This window comes from Numida meleagris, chromosome 13 (assembly GCF_002078875.1).
Source record: "Numida meleagris isolate 19003 breed g44 Domestic line chromosome 13, NumMel1.0, whole genome shotgun sequence".
NCBI lineage: Eukaryota > Metazoa > Chordata > Aves > Galliformes > Numididae > Numida > Numida meleagris.
In genome coordinates this window covers 3,050,178-3,068,916 of record NC_034421.1, presented here as the reverse complement: position 1 = coordinate 3,068,916, position 18,739 = coordinate 3,050,178, and the positions used below count along the sequence as shown (strand labels likewise).

At 44.9% G+C, this 18,739-nt stretch overlaps 1 protein-coding gene across 14 annotated transcripts in view; it reads left to right on the top strand.

Annotated features, from left to right (window-relative positions):
• Positions 1–18,739, top strand: part of MAD1L1 (MAD1 mitotic arrest deficient like 1) — a 380,749-nt gene that overhangs the window by 213,477 nt on the left and 148,533 nt on the right. Inside the window, exon 17 of one of the 14 annotated variants that reach the window (XM_021412114.1) lies at positions 15,986–17,235. The exons of the other annotated variants lie outside the window; for them this stretch is intronic. Within the exon in view, the coding sequence (XP_021267789.1) occupies positions 15,986–16,020 (35 nt within the window). The 3' untranslated portion in view covers positions 16,021–17,235. Of the gene's footprint in view, positions 1–15,985; positions 17,236–18,739 lie in introns of those variants that run through there. 14 annotated transcript variants of the gene reach the window in all.

Below are 18,739 nucleotides of genomic sequence, written 5' to 3'. Positions count from 1 at the left end.
TCCTGCTTAGCTCTTGCAGTGATTGCAGTGTGGTTGTGACAGCTGTTCCAGGGCTGGTTTTATAACAACGTGGATCCTCGTTGCTAGAAAGCTTAGATTGTCTTCCTTGGGAAAAGAAATGCAAGATGAAGCTTTCACTGTTGTCGTAGGATCTCAACAGCTCTGCCCACAGGAATGGCAGCAGTGTAGAGCTGCCATGTGCCTTCTATTTCAGTGTATTTTCAAGGTGTGAAATCAGGAGCTTGTGGCAGAAGCTCCTCTGCTCTGTTTGTCATTGTGCAGTTGGCTGCCTTTGGGAGCGAGCTTTATTGTGCATAACAAGGGAGCAGTTTTCAAGGAGGTTTGGGGAATTATTTCTGTACAAAATGAGGAGAAATCAGTATTTTTCTTGCACCCCGTTTTGTCTGTTGCAATACCTGTATATGTATGTATGCCTCTGACTCGACTGGTGCGTGTAAGTGGCAAACCCAGCTCTGAACTTCTGAGAAAGGAGACCCCTCATTGCTGCATGGAGGGATGGAGGGAGACCAAGGGCTGAACTTTTCTCAGAACAGGGAGTGCGGATGAAAGCAGGAAGACAGCAAAGGTCATCCCTAAGTTTGCGTTTTCTCTCGTGACAGTTAGAGGTAAATGTAAGATTTTATCATCCTGTTCTGCTGCACACCCTGAATAGCTTGCTGGCACAGGTGAGGAATTTGGGTGGCCTGCAGCCAGTCAGGTTTGCTCTGCTCAGCACGCTTATGTGAACTGCAACAATTGCACTTCAGGTACAAAGGATTATAATTACATCAACCAAAAAAGGCATTAAGGACTGTGATGTTGATGGTTTTGATAATAATGTATTGGCCATTATTAAATTCATTCATTGGACCAGAGTGCAGCGTGTTTTTTTCTGATCGTGGTTCCAACTCCTGGATAGGTAATAAGGAAATTATTACTGTGGACGTTAAAGCTCATTAAATGTGACTCTATTAAAAATCAAGGTTATGCTGGACTTTAAATCTTTTTGAGCATAACCACTGGAGGCTGCAGCACAAGCTGGCAACTCGCCACGTAGTTCAGTGGTCCTTTTCTCATTTATGCAGTAATAGTCTCTATTAAAATGGGCACCAGTGCTATTGCAAAGGAGAGGTTTGGACAATGCGAGCTATAACAACTTACTGTCCTTTTTCAAAGTATAAAAATTGCACGCGGGCTTGTGCAGTATTAATGGGGCAGATCTGTGGCAGCCCCATTAAGGGAATGGGCTGTGACTTTATGGGTGTTTTGTTTCTCTCCCGGTGCCTCCGCGGGTCTGGGTTGTGTAAGAGCAGCGTGCACCAAGGTCAGGCTGCCAGCTGGGAGTGTTTCTCAGTCCTCCTGCCTCCGAAACAGGGATGCAGATTGCAACAGCTTTAGGAAGGTGGTGCAGAGAATCACTGCCCAGATTTGGGATCTGTTCCAGTACTACATTTCTTTCCTGTGCTCTTAATGCTTTTTTTCCCCTCTACCTTTCTGTATTTCAGGCTGCATCTTCTGCTGTTTTTCCTCCTGATCCACATCTTTATTTCCCGCTTTGCTCCAGGGCAGTTCTGTTTCGATGTAACTTTCTTTTTGTCTTGTTTGGTCCTGGTGGGCTTCTTGGTTGTTGTTTTTTTTCTTCCTGGCGTTGCTAGAGATGGAGTTTGTTCTGCAAGCAAATAGGTAGGTGGCAGTACCAGCTGGCGGGGAGCTGATGGAAGCGATGGCTTGTCTCTTGGAGTGGAGCATGGGTAGAATAGTGCTGATTGTTTCCATTTGTGATCTTATCTCAAAGGTGGCATGCTCGAAGATAGGAATGAATAGCCTGTTCCTGACTGAAAAATGCAGCAATGCATATTTTCCACTAGCTTTCATGATTGATTCCTGTCCTTATAGGTATGGTTGTGCGCTCCCTTCTTTCTCCCAGCCACTCCCCATAAGAGGAAAAGTGCTTTTAATATTCTTTCTGTTGAGGGACAGGCTGACACCCCTGCTAGAAAGGAAGATGAGGAAATCAACCCTGATTTCATCTGTCTGTGGAGAATTTTGGAAGTGAACTATCTTCCTGAACCATAATTCTACCAAAAACGAAAGCTGTTCATCAGTCTCAACAGCTTCTATGTTCTTTTTCAGTTGGTAAAGCAGGGAAAAGGGCTCCTTGATGGGTACAGGGGAATCTCACTGCAAAGCAGATATTCAGTCTGAACAGAGATGCTACATTGCATGTTCAGCAGTGGCTGTCTCCAGCATCACAGCCGTGTCAGCACCTTGTAAAAATGTTATTAATTAGAATTAAATTGGGTGATGAATTAATACTAAAATAATCTAATCCTGCTAAAGTGACAAGCCAGAGATGGTAAAATTTGTCACTGTCCCAGCATGCTTGTGCTTCTGATGAATGTGTTTCTGAGTACAGAAGGTGACAAAAAGGAGCAGATGGAATTGAAAAGTTGCTGTTCTCCTTCCACTGTTGGCTGAGCTGATGATGCTTGGGAGCCTTGGTGCTTCCTACCATCTTCCTGTAGGACATCCATGTGTGATGAGGGCTGCACCTGCGAATGAGACTTGAGTCCACCTGACAAAGGGTTCTTAATGGGTGGTGGGTGAATGTAGCACCTGCATTCACTTTGCAGTGATAGCTCCCAGCATCTTGCTGGTCCAGCAAGCTGCTCAGCAGCCCTTGTTCAGTCCCGAAAGACCTCTGAAGTGCCTCTTCCTAGCTCAGAGGGAGTTCATTAGGTGGCATTTGTCTCTACAGTTGTAACAGGTCAAGGCCCCTCCAGCTTCCTACCGAAGGAATTGCCTTCTTTGTAAAGAGATGCAAAGTGAAGGTGTTTGCTGTCTTCAAATGTTAAGGAACTTCTAGTAAGAGCAGGATGTTAGCCTTTGTGCCTTGCTTGTATTTCAACAGAAGTAATTGCTTTCTGCGTATCCCAGTGTCCTCTGAAGCTCATAAGGAGCTTGTCTTTGCCTCCAGTGTTTTGCTGTGCTGATGAAGTTCTGTTCTTTCAGACTATGATCTCGTTGGGGAGAAAAGTCATTCCCTACTGCTGCCTACACCACGAACGCTGCATGGCTTTAATGCACAAAGCACACAGGACAAGTGTTATTAGCAGCAGTTGGGAGCTGCTCAGAGCCTGCCCACCTCCTGTGCTGACCTTGTGCTGAGCAGTGGTGCCTCTCAGGGGTAATACCCTCACCTCATAGCTGGTTATTATTATTATTGCATTTATGGGGCTAGTTTCTCTTCTGTGAGACATTTGGACCAGCCTGGGACCTGAGTAGTATATTAAAACTGGGAATAAGCTGGTTGTTTAAATAGATCTTGCTTTGATTTCCTTCCATATCATTAACATCCTTTTGTCCAAGCCTAGCACTACAGATGATGAGGCGGGTGTGCTAAATAAACCTGTTTTCCTAAAAGGCTATAACCAAGCTGAGCCCTCCTGCACTTTGTTATTGACAGTGTTGTCATAGTTGATGGGCAGAGTCTATAAAACCCTTTTACATTACAACTATGTCAATGGATTTGGGCAGCCCACCCACAAGGGGCAGATACCTTCAAGGCTCCATGTGTCCTCATTCAGCAGTGGATGGCAAAGGCTGTGTGCTGCTCAAGTCAGCGCAGGGGCCTATAAAGAACCAGCTTTCCTGGCTTGAATGAGAGTATAGCATCTCAAGGGGGCTGAAAGAAATGTTCTTAGGTTTAAAAAAAAAAAAGCTTTTATCGTATATAGCATTTATCATCCAGATAGATTCCTAGCTTTTTAGAGATAACACAGATAGAAAGTCATGCGGCACTGGATATATTGAAAGCAGTGTGCCCTGCTGATGGCAGCATGCCATGAGCTGTTCAGCAATGAGAAGTGCATGCCCCTGGGCACTGTGAAGCCACGAGCATGCCTGAATGCTGCAGCTGTGTGGGATGCTGTGGCAAGAGGTGCTGAGGAACATTGCTGGGACTTGAAGTCTCCATCTGTGGTCCAGGGGCAAGAGGTTAGTGATCAGTCCTGTAACTTGGTTCTGGTGTAGCTGCTGAGTGTGTGAGGCTTGCTGTGAGTCGAGGGTTACAGCAGAGCCTGCACTAAGCCTTCACAAAGAGCAGCAGAGCTGCCAGTTCTCTTCCTTGCTTCTTTTCCATAGAGTTTATGCATGGAGTTCATGAGGCGTTATGTTCTCTGCTCTTGTAAGAGGCAGCTTGTGGACCTGCAAAGTCCCTCCATGCAGCTCCACTGTTCCATGTGAGTTTTTGTTTTGGTTTTAAAGCATCTTCTACCCTCTTGCTAGGCACTATGTAGAAGCTGAGTGAAAGTATTTATTAGAACCAGATCCCTCCCTCCAGAGCAGGGGGAAAAAAAAACCACTGCTTTACCAAGAAAGAAATGGTAACGTAAGTTAGGAGGGAGGAGAAGATGGAAAAGGCAACCAAGCATATGTGATGAAAGGACCAGAGTGAATCACTGAACTATGAGAATATCTGCCTGGATTTCTTTGGCAATATGAGGGGAGAGGCTCCCAAGGGATGTTTCTCTGAACTTACAGATCCAGCTCAGAATCTGGTGGTAGTGGAAATGAGTGGCACTACCATAAAATGCTGCTGGGGAGAGGGAGGGCTGCTTGTTTCCTCAGTGAATGCATTTTCTTAATTCAGTACCAGTGCAGTGAAGTCATGCTGTTACATCTGAAAAAGAAGAGGTCACCTTTGCTGAGGCAGACAGGGAAGGTAGAGGCAGCTAATGTCTAGTTACAAATAGGCAGGAGGTGAGGCTAGAGGGCTCTTGTGGGACCATGTATGTCACGAGAGTGCGTGTGGGCATACCTAGAGAATCCTGGGCTTGACAGGCAATGCTCTTTCTCCTCCTGGCTTTACTATATGTGGCTTTAGAGCGGAATCAGCAATAAAACCAATATTTTCATGCCTGCTGGCTTGAAGTTTGGGTTCCCTGTCCACCAGTGGCTGAGTGAACCACAAAGGAGAAGCAAGGGTGAATTGTTCCTGCTGCCAAGCATGTCCTTTCATGTAGCTGTGTTCCTCTGCTGTTACCTGGGGAAGTCCAGAGCCTTGGCAAGGAGAGAAGTCAGTGAGCAGCATAAGGACCTTTCCCTCCTGTGTTTTGACCCCTTTCCTCTTCACAAATCCCTATAAATACACCATTAAATTTGTCCCATGTGGATGCTGACACATTGCATATAACACCCTTCCTGGCCATAGTTCGTGTGTATCCTGCTACGCTGATGGCATTTTCATCCTCAAGAGACATGGCAACAGGCTGTTCAGCTTGTGGGTCTTGGTAGAGTTTGGTGCTCGAGTTTTCCTGCCTGGCTGCTGGAGTCAGGCTGTCCTTACACAGCCCAGCAGGTGAGAGCCAGGATGCTCCTGCTTGACTTCTCTAGTCCAGCAGTTCTCCCAAGGGGAAGAAAACATGGTATTATCTGCAGCTGCCCTTTGGATCCTGTGGGGTTGTGATATGAGCTGCCTCTTGAAGCACTTTGCATCACGGAGCAGCTTTTGATTAGGGATGATGTGCCATAAGGCCTCTGTGGATGTACACAATTGAAAATGCTCTTTCATTCATCAGCAAGATTGAGAAGAAAGGCTTGTGCTGATGTCTCAAATTCAGGCCGACACGATTTCCCTGACTTGAGAAAAACCAGCCTGCTGGAGCGCTCCAGGGGCGGAGAGCTCAGATCTTTGCATCTTGGCAGTGTATTGTTTCTCCTGGAAATTAAAGCTTGATGCCTTTGTGAGCAGTAGAGTGTATTGGAAATCTGGCTGAGAAACTTTGTAACGAGTGTTGAGGAGCAACCTGGAAAGGTTTGTGCTGGCAAGGTGAATGTCCCTTTGGTTGGGGATGCTTGCTGGGTTTGGGAAGGGGAAAACACTGAACATATTTGTATGCATTCTCTCAGTGCTATCCAGGATAGTGGTAGTCTTGTTATAGCAGATCCATAATGGGAAAAAAAAAATTACTGAATTTGCTTTTTTTTTTTATACCCCTGGAGTCCTCATTTCAATTTCCAGTTAGGTATACTTGGCTGGGAGCTGAAATTTGACTGTCTTTGCAGGATAAGTAGGGACTCCTCAAAATTGAATCCCCGATGAGGTGAAGTGGATGTGTAGATGCTGAGAAGTAAAGCACCTCTACTCATTCCACACTTGAAAGGAGCATCATGTGCAGCTGACGTTCAGAAGCTGGAGGAGAGCTGTATATGAGGTCTGGATTACCTGCCTGTGTCTCTGTGGGAAGCCATCTTCCCCAGGCAATGCTGATCTTCAGTTGTGTTCTTGATTTTTGTTTTCACTTACCCTGATTATTTAGTGGCTGCAAATGAAGTAAAAATAAGGCTGTTTCAATATTCTGGAGCAATGGCTGTATTTAAGAAGTTTATATTTGACGAGTAAGATGATGACACTGCATTATGTGAATTTGATGTGCAAACTTGTCACCAAAGTGTAAACATAGTGACAGCAGGACCAGCAATTCTCAGCCTAATCAAGTAAGCCAAGTAACACATTCTTTGAGCTATAGAGTAATAGAGACTGATTTACATATTAAAATGAGAGAAGCTACACAGATCCAACAATTAAGTTGATATTCTAATTGCGTAAAAGTCAGGAGATTCAAAGTTATGTTTTCTGCATCAGTTCATTTGTCACTCACGTGTATATGTAATATTTTCAATGACTTCATTTGGGATGAAACTAATATGCCTTAAGATACATGAAATGTTGGCTGTTGAAGAAAGGAGAGCTTTGGTTTTGCTGTGTTGGAAACAGACTCGGAGCCTGAGGCCTAGTCTGCTTAAAAATAGCACAAACAAACTCCAGGTAATTTCTTTTCTAATATTCTAGTAGACGTGATGGGAAGGAGAGTGCTATATTCAAATGCAATAGAAAAAAAATTCCATTGATCTCAACAGACCTTGAATTATATCCTTAACTTCTTGTTTTCTTTTTAAGGAATAAGCTTTATTTAATTGCAGATTCGCACAAGTGCGCTGGTACCACTAAGAATTACATCGATATATGGATTCTGTCCTTGGTGTTTGTGCTGGTTTCACAGTACTGATCTTGCATTCAGATAAGCATGCACACATACAGCTACCCTTATCTATGCATGCTGATGTGCTGATATATGAATGCTTGTTCCCTGCACTCACAAAAAGCTATTCACATGCCAAGTCGGATGATTTTTTTTTCCATAATCCTCTTTGAATTAGACTACAAAAAGAAAGTGTTTGAAAAGGTTAACTAATGGATACGCTTTTCTTCCTGATGAGGAAAGAAAAATGGTGAAGTGCTGGAAAATGGTCAAGCAGAGTTTTGATCTGGCTGTTCTAATCAAATATGTTCTAGGGAGCGGGCAACGTGGGAAACGATTAATCCATAGTGGGTTTATCTGGAATGGAGAACATTCATTTGGAAAGCAATCAGCGTGTAAAAGCAGACTCTTGTAATTACTTTGCCCTCTTAATCATGGCGCTGACGTTGGTACCCCGGTATGATAATGCTATGATAGTCCTTTGAATATGGTGCTACATAACAGTGTAAATAGGAGAGGAAGCACCTCCTCTCTTGGGGTCTTCACACACGCTGGCCTGGATTGCTGATGCCAAGCAGCTTCACAGTGGTTGCCAGCAGAGGTGTCCAGAGGATGAGCAAGAGGGGAAACTGGGTCCAAAGCATCACCCCATCCTGGGGACTCTTCTACAAGGTCGCATGCTTTAGCTCAAGTTTGTCTGTTGTTAACAGCTGCGGCTGCTCCATGCTACAGCACGCGCAGGATCCAAAACAGAAAGGCCTCAGCCCCTCTCCATTCACTTAGAAAAAAGCCAAAACTGTGCAGTCCCTTTGGGATTCCCCAGTACAGAGTCCTGAGCACTGCTGTAATGAGCTCTTGGGGCGGCACAGCTTAGTAAGTAGATGGCATTCTGCATGGCTTTGGTGTGGTTTTGTGCCAAGGTAGCAGAGGCATGGGTTTAAATCATAACAAGGCTTAAATCTCAGGGGAAGGATGTGCCTGTCCACCAGGGATTTCTCAGCAGCTGGCAGCAATCCATTATTTAGGCTAAACTAAAGCTACCCGGTATGGTTCATGTAGACCTAGCAGCCGATGCAGTCTTCACTCATTATTTCAGTGTTTCCCTGTCTTCTCTGTTGCAGTGCCAGGTGATCTGACTTCAGCTGTGCTTAGAGAGCAGTAAATCAATCCAACTTCCATTAGGGAACAGCATATTCATTCTAATGTATAAGAGTTTAGCCCGATGGATGAAAGTCAGATGGAGGGGAGGCTGGTTGGAACCCGACTCTGGCTCGCCTTTTCCCTCACTGGCTGGCTAAGTAGGTCTCAGTCTTCATTGAATAGAAGAGTCTTGATGTATCCTGTTGGAGTATTATAGCGTAGTGGATTATTGGGTAGGTACGTAGCTCTGTGAAGTTACCGTCTGCGATGATCAGATACCGTTATAGATGTGCAACAGAAGTATTTAAGTTAAATAGAACAGAGACTTCTGCAAGGAAGGGCCAGAGGCAGCGGCAGCATCCTCCTTCACTAGAGACCGCAGATGTGTCATCAAAACTCACCGCTAGTGGCATCAAAGGCAGCGTGCAGATCTGAAAGATCCAGCAAGAGTTTTCTGAATAGGCGGATAATGACGGCTGCGCGTGATTCCCCTTTCAGACTGCCATATTGCCACGGCTTCACTGAAACTAGGCAGAACTTAGGGCAACTTTCTGTCTTGTTAGGTAAAAGAGGTAAAAAGAAATGCAAGTTAGAACTGGTGAGGTTCCGTCTGCATAACAGGCGCATGCTGAAGGTGCTTTCGTAAGCAGCCATAATTTGAAATAAATCCTGGCCAGGTTGTTTCCATAATAATGTGCCTGTGCTGTCCTCAGTATATGGAAATGTGCCAGTGCATTTGTAAGCTCCCTGCAGAATGTATTTGGACTCCCATGGTGTCACAAGGGGTGGTGGAAATTACTCTTCAGAGCACTTCGTTCTGCTGTAGGATCCTTCACATTTTACGACTTGGGGAAAAAAACACAAAACAGGAATAAAAAAAAAAAACAAACCAGAAGGGGAGTATTACCCTGTACTTAGGTCCCTGGGAAGATTTAGGTGAAATGAAAGATTTTAAGCAAGGTGTTCCTATGGATGGGAGGTTGTCTTCTGCAAGGTGATGTCCTAGGCCAAATGGTGAGGATGCTTTTGCAGGGCTTGGGAACAGATTCAAAACAGTTGGCATCTTAGTGACATCTCAGGTAGCTCAGAGTCCCAGGCTGCTCACCTCGCGGGCAGAAATAAATAAGGATAAAAATTAGCACTACTCACATCCCACTTATTGCAGCGTGTTAAACACTGCTGTTCTCCTCTGACAAAGGCAACGCGAGCCAGGCAGCTCCATCAAATCAGGGCAAATGAGCAATTAGCCAGAGGTACAGAAATAGTGTTTAGAAAGGTATAAAGTTGCTCTGAGAGCTATAAAATGTCTCTCCTTGTTTTGTGCATGGTTTGGAGTGGGAATGTTTGACACTTAACAAAAGCTGACTAATTCTTTGTTGTTTCCCTCTAATGATCAGAATTCAGGGGAGGGCTGGCTGTGACAGGCTGGAGGAGCGTTGCAGTGAAAGCGAAGCTCTTTTTAATTAGAAAGTCCCTTGGATGATTTACTTTCTTAGCGATTGGAGCGCTGGCTGGCTTAAATGTGTCAAGCAATGCTGACCAGTACAGTGCAGACTTGTCAGTGCGGCTTCTGTTTTGCTCTTCAGAAATCAAGAGGTGAAGCCTGTTCCAACGAGGAGAGTCTGTGATGAGAGAAATTATAGCTGCAGCCAGCCGTGCTAGCGGCTCCGCCATCTGCTGTGAAGTCTCTGGCTTGAATTCCAGCACTTGTGGTTAGCAGGCGTAATGATGATAATATTTTCCACTTCTGTAGCACCCTCTGTCCAAAGGTCTCTGAGTATGCTAGAGATGCTAATTAAGACTCGCGGCACCCATGGGAGGTGGGCATGAGCCTCCACGCTGTCTTTTCTTGCTTGTGGAGTCTAAAGATACTGTGTCAGTAATCTTTGTGCAGCGATTGCTTCTGCCAGGCAGCTCTGGGAGAATGAAACCCTCTCATACTCTCGTTAGCACAGGTGAGTTTAAGTCAGGGCTGTGTTGGAGAGGCAGTGTGACTGCTGTTAGCTGCTGGATCTCTGTGCTCCAAAGTGAGCTCGGCGTGGCAGCAGCAGAGGCTGTGTCTGCATCAGCTGTTGCACAGCTTCTTACGCTTCTTTGTGCAAGTCTTGGTTAGGTCTTATAGCTCAAGTCCAGCCCTTAATCTGTAGCCTTCTGAGGAAGCTGGGCTGCTGCTTGTGGTGGGACTGCAAACTGTCTGTGCAGCGCTCTGCAGATAAATTGTCAGGAGTTTTGTCTAGAGGACTTTTCTTATGCAGCCTTATTTTACTTACCATAACCCAGGCTTGTAAAAAGCTAACGAGAAAGTGTTCCCATAAGCTGCAGGCAGAGGGGAGAGGAAATGAATGATTAGCACAGAATAGGTCATCAGGAAGGAGCAGTTCCATGACATTTGGGCAGAAACCTCTAATGCGTGATCACAGCTTTCACACTCATGGATTCACAAGCTAATCCTTGCAAAGGTCCACGTAATGTACTCTGCAGTGGAATGGGGACAGTGAAACTCTTCCTTCCATGAAGTGCATGGTGTAAATAAGACCAACGAGTTAAGATCAGTCAAAGAGACGCCCACAATCCACCACTTCTAAGAGAAAAGACACTGCTGTCAAGCATCATATGGTGCAAGGGTATTTTTGTCTATTAAAGACAGTTGTCCTCTGAGATTTATGCATAACATTAAAGTGAGGAAGGTAGGGGAGCAAACCCTTTCTGTGCTTAATTATTGTTGGGTGCTGCATGCACTTTTCTCTATTATTTACTTAATCTTAAATGCCAGATGCTAAAGGGCACCAGCATCAATTAACCGCCTAATTAGACTTGCAAAGAAATCATGCAGCCTAGTTATAGGCAAATTAAGCAAAACCGCTACCAACAAAAAACAAACACAGGAGCTCAGGGCTCTCTGCAATCATTTTTAAAGCTCCCCACATACTTGTTCTCATCGCTTGCCCAGAACTCTTTGGAGCTCACCATCTTGGCGTGGCTGGTTGCAGCATCACTTGTTGCCATACTCGATGGATTCAGTGACACCTTTCTTAGTTTATCTCCAGATTACTTTGATTGTGTTTGCATCGGGTGCTCTTCACAAGCATTTGTGTGGGACCTCATCGTGTCTGACAGAGGAGCTTGTGTTCTGCTCATGCCCTGCGTCCTGCTCAGTGCACGCACTGCTCACCTGGAATCACTGAGGGTGGGAAAGACTGCTAAGATCAAGTCTGGCCGCCAGCCCAGCCTGGCAAAGACAATGCACCATCCTCTGCTTCTGTTGGGATGGCTTCTGTGGTGAACACTGCTTTCTGTTCTGCAGTGCTTAGCATGCAGCCAAAAAGATCCACGTCCTCAGCAAAAAGCGCCCTGCTTCCTTCGCTGCCTAATAACTGGGAGCAGTAGGCTTTTATTCCGTCACTTCCCGCTCTTATGGATAAGAGTTTTCACAGGACTGAAATGCGTTCATTTTTGTTTCATCCAGGCCTTTAACTCTGTCTGAATCTTTATCTTGCTAATTACCTTAAAATAGTAATCAATGCCTTGAGTTCACGCATACACCAAGTTCTTCTCTGCAGGTTCCACTGCCTCTCTGATGCTATCACTGCTCTGACGTTGGTGTCCTTATGTCACTGTTCTGACACTTCAGTGCCTTTGTAGCATCCCACATTTTACAACTTCTATTTCGTTCGTAATGCCTGAATGCTGGGAGCTGCTGATGTATTTATTTTTCGTCAGATGTCCCAAACCTTTCTGAGAGCAAGGTGTGTTCAGCTCCTCAGGGCTTTGCTCTCACTCCGTGCCATCTCAATACTGCTCCTTTCTGAAAACAAGCCTTAGCCCTCGGATAGTACTCTATTTCTTCAAAGCACTGTATAAACATTAGCTAATTAAGTATATATAACATGCCCTAAAGTATGCTGGAGGAAACTGCAGCGCAGCATTGAAGTTTCCAGTCACTTGATCCAGTGTAAAATCTGATTGAATCGCTAATTATTTCTTGAAATGCTGTGCCTAACGACGTGTCTGGAGACGGGAAGATGAGTTGCAGCCAGGGGCGTAAGGAGCTGCAGCCAAAGGGGGGTGGTCAGGTAAACTCTGTGTTATTTGGGGAATTGGTTTGACTATATGTACTAAGGTAATAAAACAGCAACAACAGCAAAAAAAAACAAGAGCTGCAGCTTTTTTGGATCTTTCCTGTTTTGATATATATAATCAGCTCTATGCTTCCTGTTGAAATGTTCATTAAAATTGCAGCCCCTGTGATTACGCAGCTGCCTAATTCAAATCAATGGGGCTCCTGAAACAATTTCAGACATTTCTAAATACTGCTGTAGAACTTCCTTGTTGACAAAGTTATGATTAATTGACTTTTTTCTTAAGCTGTCTAAAAAAAACTTAGAGAAAAGCAGAAGAGGTTTTTATTAATTAATTTTTCCTACTCTGAGCAGCCCCAAATAATGCAGACTCTGGTTTATTGCTTTACCTTAGCGCAGCCCGTGTATTTCTGTTGGCATCTAAATCACAAGTCCAGTGACACAGGTCCTTTGTAATTCCTGCTAAGCTGTAACTGACCTTTGTTTTGGAATCTTCATACAAATAAATAAAACGCACAGAGCATCGGATGAGTAGTTCTTGGAGCACAGCAGCCACTCTGTGCTCCCAGCTTCTGGATGCAACAGTTGGATGATGCCTATGAGCCAAAGCCCTTGCCTGTTGTAACGTGCTCGTGGCTGCCTGGAAGGAAGATTGCAGCGTCCAAAGGAACAATGTATTTCAGTGGCTCTGGTGCTGACAGAGGTCATTTTAGTTATACTGGAAAAATGCTTTCCAAGTATTTTCATGTTCTGTTTTGGGATGTTTTAGAGCGATGCTAGGGGTCTTGTGAGCTTGTTTTAATGAGTTTACGTTATTAACTTACTGTTTTTTTTGTAATAACTGTAATCTGTTTCACTGTTTTAGAAGCCTTGGCACAATTCTGCCGTGTTTTAGTTGCAAACATTACAGGAAAATATCTACAACAAAACATTGTGGGAGAGAGCTTGGCTGAGTGAACAGATGTTTACTGTTTCCATCTTCTGTGGTTTTAAAATAAGCAAAGATGTTTCCATAAAAACCCAATGTGGTGAATGCATTTAGTTGCCTGTAGTTTTGCGCTTGACCTTCCTGCAAAGGTATTTCTTTGCTTTTTTTTTTTTTCCTTTTTGCTCTTATTTGCTCCCTGTGTCCCACCAGGAGTGGGTGAGGAGGTCTGCGCAGTGCAGTGCTGGCTCTCCTGGCTGCCCATAGCTCTCCAAGCACTTCTGCTGAGCAGTGCTGCTCTGTCAGGTGCTGGGGTGGCCGGGTCGGGGCGGTCAGGTGGGTTAGCAGTGCTGTGCGGTTGAACCGAGCTGCTCTGCCACCACTGTGGAAATTCACCTGTGCTGCTGTGACCGCCGCACCTAGCAGTGTCCCTGGTCTTAAAAGGGGACATGAGATGGTGGGCAGGTCAGAACCAGGAAGTGCAGACTGTCATTGTTAATTGTATTGTCACTGGCTTAGGAGTAGGCTTTTAAGTGAACTCTTGTTCTTCCAAACGTATTTGGTGCCGAAGAAGTGAGACTGGGGCAGGGAAGTGTGTTATTTAGGTATCCTCCTGGGTGTCCTCTCAGTATTCAGGACTTGTGCGCCTGCTCAAAAGGAAAGTTAAATGCTTTGGATGTGGATAGAGGAAGGGAAGTGGACAGAGGAAGACAGGGCAGACCAAAGCTGTTTCCTATTTTAACAGAAAATAGATTGAATGTGACTTGGCCACTGCACCTTAATGGGTAATCCTTACAGAGCTTCAGAGGAAAAGAGAAAATCTATGAGGCTGTGGATGATGCACGAGGATTTTTGCAGACTTTTCTCAAATGTAGAGTGTGATACTGAATAGCACAGCCTCTAATGGTAACGTTTTCTTCGAGCACAGCACTAATTCATTGATTTAGCCTAGTTGGGTGAATCTATTTTTTGTTGCTTGCACTTCCTATGTGCAGAACTTCTAATGCATGACGTTTTTTCCTCGCTTGTCCCTCCACATATGTTTTTCCTACGCATCTTGCTGCAGTGCCCTTCCTGCCAGCAGCGTGGTCTCCCTGGCACTCGGTGCCACCAACCCCACTGGGAAGAGTTTATGGCAGGGAAGAGTGGAATCTTCTCTAAACCTAAAGCTGCTCTGAACCCTTCTCTTGGAAGACTGCAGTGGAACAGATTTGTGTGCTTGCTCCCTGGGTGTGGTGTGTGGATCTCTGGGTACAGAGAATCAAGGCTGCTTATTTAGTATACTCTGTTCCTGTACCAAAATATTCTCTTTGATGGCCAACTAGCGTGGATCGTGGTTTCTTCACAGGTCTTATTTCCAAAAGGCTGGGTGCTGCACCGTGGCTTCTGTTTGATTCAGAGCTCTCAGGAGTTAGAGATGAAAGGGTTCAAGCAGTGCTGAGAAGCCAGGAGGATCTTTTGGGCAGACAGGCCAGGAAAATGGGATCAAGAGCTGTACAGAGGGGATGCAGATTGCAGCTGAAAAAGAGAAATTGTGGCTATCCTTTGAGCCTGCTCCAGCAGTTGGTGTTTCTGCAATAAGCATGTCAGCCTCTCAAGGGATTCCCAAAGTGCTCTGTAAACTTCACAGCTATACGAAATATATACAAGGATTGCTTCATCCATCACTAAAACGCATCCACAGCTAGCATGAAATACAGAAGAACTGTTTAGTGCCACATAGGAGCTGTCTTTGTGGCAGAAAGTGAGAAGTGTCTTTAACCTGATAGTGCAGGAAGGCAAGAAGTGAGCAGAACGCGGGACCCAGAGCACCCTTTGTACAGGAGCTGATACCACAGTCCTAGCTCTTGACCCCATCCCTGAGTCAAAATGCCCTGCCAGGCAAAGGCTTGTCTCCTCTGTATTGGCCCAGGCCTAGGTTTCTTTTCTCCTCTGACTAATGGTTTATCTGCTGCAGAGTCTGCTCCCTGCCGTGACCTGTGCTTTGTTACTGATTCAGAGGGTGAGTGCCAGCCAGTGGATCAGAGGGTTGGGACCGAGCTAGGGGTCAGGATTGGTCTGCATATATAAAAGCAACCGTAGCTGCTGCTTTCTGAAAGTGCTAATGTGTGGAGCTGTAAAAGTTCCCATCTGTGACTTCTGTGGCTCCTGACATCAGGGCTGTGAAGCGAACAGGGGAAGGCAGTTTCTCAGCTGGGGAGAATCGCATTGAGGAATTGGTAGAGTTTAGGAGACTGTGGGGACAGACGTACAGATGCTGTTATCCTCTGTGGTGGAGAAAATAGTTCTTCCCACAAGGGCAGGCAATTGCTGGCAGCAGTCTGAAAAGCCAGGCTGACCCCAGAGCCTGCTGGCCTCCCAGGTAACGCCTTTACCCGTGTCCTGTGACCTGCTGGAAAGGTTTCCTGCTGTTGCTTTTCCAGCTCGTGCTCACCTTCCACTCTCCCTGTGCCTCCAGCAGCTTTCGAGCTAACTTTGCACTTCTTTAAACTTCTTTTTCCTTTTTGTGGTTTGACGTGTGTGATAGAGGCCTGAATGCATGGGGAAAGACAGTTTCTCCTTCAGGACGTGGACTTAGATACCTCTGCTGCATCTTCAGCTGAAGAGTTCTGCTTCTGTTATTTGGGATTTCTCAACGTTTCACTACCTTTCATTAGTGAAGGGCCATTAGGCTGACAGTTTCCTCAGTCTCCTGTATTTATTCACCTGCATCACTTACGCTGAGCATAATTTTAATCAGAACCCACTGGGTCAGCTGTGCTTCATCAGACTGTTTTTCTCATTTTCTCTCTCTTAAGGTTCTGTTTCCTTAGCACTTGGCTGTAGAGCTTAGTTCTTTCAAGCCATCGCATCTGAGGCTGAGCTATGAACTGCGCTGCTAACAGGACAGCTCTGCGCTGTGATTCAGCAGATTCTGCGTTCTCAGCCCGGGCTGTCACCACATCAGCGCTGTCAAATTAAGGAACATCCTTGACTTCTCTTTTCCTTAGCTCCTCTATCTGTAAAACGGAGACGGCGCTAATCTCTCATTTGTGTAACTGTGTAATGTTTGTCCAGCGCTTCAAAGATGCCAAATACAATGAAACTGCCAAGCGTCGTTTCGCTAAGGGGATTTACGATTTACACCAAAATGCTCATTTCTGTGCTAAAACAAGATCACCTGAAAGATACTGCGGCTGGAACCAAACCAAGGAGGGGGAGGAGGAAACCATCTGTTACACAACAGCAGAAATGTTTCAGGGCATTCGCCTGGGAAGCTCTGGGTGACGAGTTTGGAATATGAAGGCTTATTTATATGGATGGAGCTAATTTCCTCTAAGTTATTCATTTTTCACTTAGGGAATTACCTAATCTTACAAGAGAGTCGAGGAGGAAGGATTCATTTATTCTTTGTCTCATTCAGCCCCGGGCATGCCTGAAGATGTTCTGCCTCTTCCAGTTCTGCTTTTTTAACTGATTCTATTCATGGGGCTTAAAGATTCCCTTCTTCTGGATAAAAAGGGTTAATCTTTCTCTTTCCTTCTCACCCTTCTCCTCCTCTTTTTCTGGAGAGTTCTTTTTTTGGCGTCTCTGGCTGTTTCTATCATCTTCTCCCCCTAATCTGCCACTATCTGAAGAATTCATTACATTTCAAATCAGAGGCCTTGCTGCATACATTAGCAGGTTTTAATAGACTTGCCACGACTCAAAAAGGAGGAGAAAAAGAGAGAAGATTTAAAACTCTTGTCTTGCCGAAAGCAGACAGATTGACTCAAAAATGACTCAGTCAATAAAAGATGAGTTTTGAAAAGGCTTCCCTCCGCTCAAAGGGAGCTCGTATTCCAGCGAATTAGGTTTTTCTAAGCCCACTGTCAGAAATTAATAATACATACAGCATGTAAAATGGATTTAGCCCTCTACAGCCTTATACAAACATATCTTTGACTTGCTAAATGTGACACGACTACCAGGATTTTCCAGCCTTTATCCCAGGAGTTTGTCATCTCTCCAGAATTGGTGACTTCAGTGGAATTTATAAGCAACTCAAAAAAAAAAAAAAAAAAAAAAACACCAACACACCTGCTAAATGAGATTTTCATTAAGATGTTTCTACTTCCCTCACCCCTTTTCTCCACCCAAAGCCCCTTCATCAGAGCATTTTATTCTTATATTCAGTCAAAATTGTGCCAAAAGCTCTAATTTAAACTCTCAAGCTATAGAGTCCCTCTTCAGTGCTCTTCCTTTGAAGGAAGAGATGCTGAGCCTTCTGCACTGTAGCAGAAAGCTGTCATTTTTCGTTTGTTTTTCCCTGCTGCTGCAGAAGAGCTATAGGCCATTAAAATATCTCTTTCTGAAGAAAAAAGTGAAGGCTTCTGTCTCATTAGATCTGTCCATGAGCGTTTTGTTGTGAGTTGAAGTCTTCCCAGGTGGCCTTGCCCACCTTGCTGATGATATGAAGAGCTAAGTGTGGAATCAGTCCCCGCTCCTGTTTGTTCCTCCACTCAAATCCCTCAGTTCATTAAGAACCAAAGCCTGCTTCGTGGTTTGGCTGGCTGCTGTATTCGCTCAGTCCTCTCCTCTGCATTTGGACAGGGCTCTAGGAACACTCAGAGCACGTGCTAGGGCCGTACAATCTCATGGGTGGCTGTGGGCTGACAACGTGTTTCCACCTCTGTTTTCCCATTCCTACGTTTACATTTGAGTGCTCCACGCAGTCCCGAAATCTCTACTTTCACTCTCTGAAAATCCTCCTGCTCTCTTATATTCTGAATGGCCCTTAGGATTAACTGCAGCGTCATTGCACGTCCTTGCCTCCTTGTGGATGGGTTCTGTCTGCTGGCTGGGTTCTGCTACACGTTAGCTCTGTTGCCCTGTGCTGGCAGAAGGCATTGCATGAATGGATGGCAGCACTGTAGTGTCTGACTCCGGACTGCACCTTCTAGATGACGTGGGGAAGCTTTCTGAAAACGTGATGAAGAAACAAACATGAAAGGGCTCTGTTTTGAACCATTATGTGCTGTGCAGATGTTTCTCAGACTTAAAACAGGCAGAGCTCATCATTTTTTAAAAGCATTTGTAGGCTGTTTGAAGGGATCAAACTTGATGATATATATCCTAAAAGTGCAGCAATAACTCTTTCTTTCCCATCATCACAAACAGGAGACTTACCCAGATTTTCTTGTGCTTGTCTGGTTCTAAAGAGCAGATATTTGAACACAAATGTTGAAGTTCAGAGGATGCTTGCATCATACTGACAAAAAGCACTTTTTCATAGAGGTGAAGATAACAAGCTGGGTCAGTACTACCAGAAGGATTTCGCTTAGTAAGGATTTTTTTCTCTGCTTTTATCTCTGGGGGCAGACTGATAGGTTTTTGTGTTTTAGTTTCTTTGGCATGTAGCTAGAAATGACCTGTCCTGAAATAGCTTTGAGTATTTAATAGTTGGTTACTTGAAGCTAGGTAGAGCTTCTGCTCCTTGCCCCACTTCACTTGTGAGCATGAGCCAAACAGTGCTGGTTCCTTGGGTGCTATGATAAGGTGCAATGAGGAATTGCACAGCAGCCTCAGGAAGA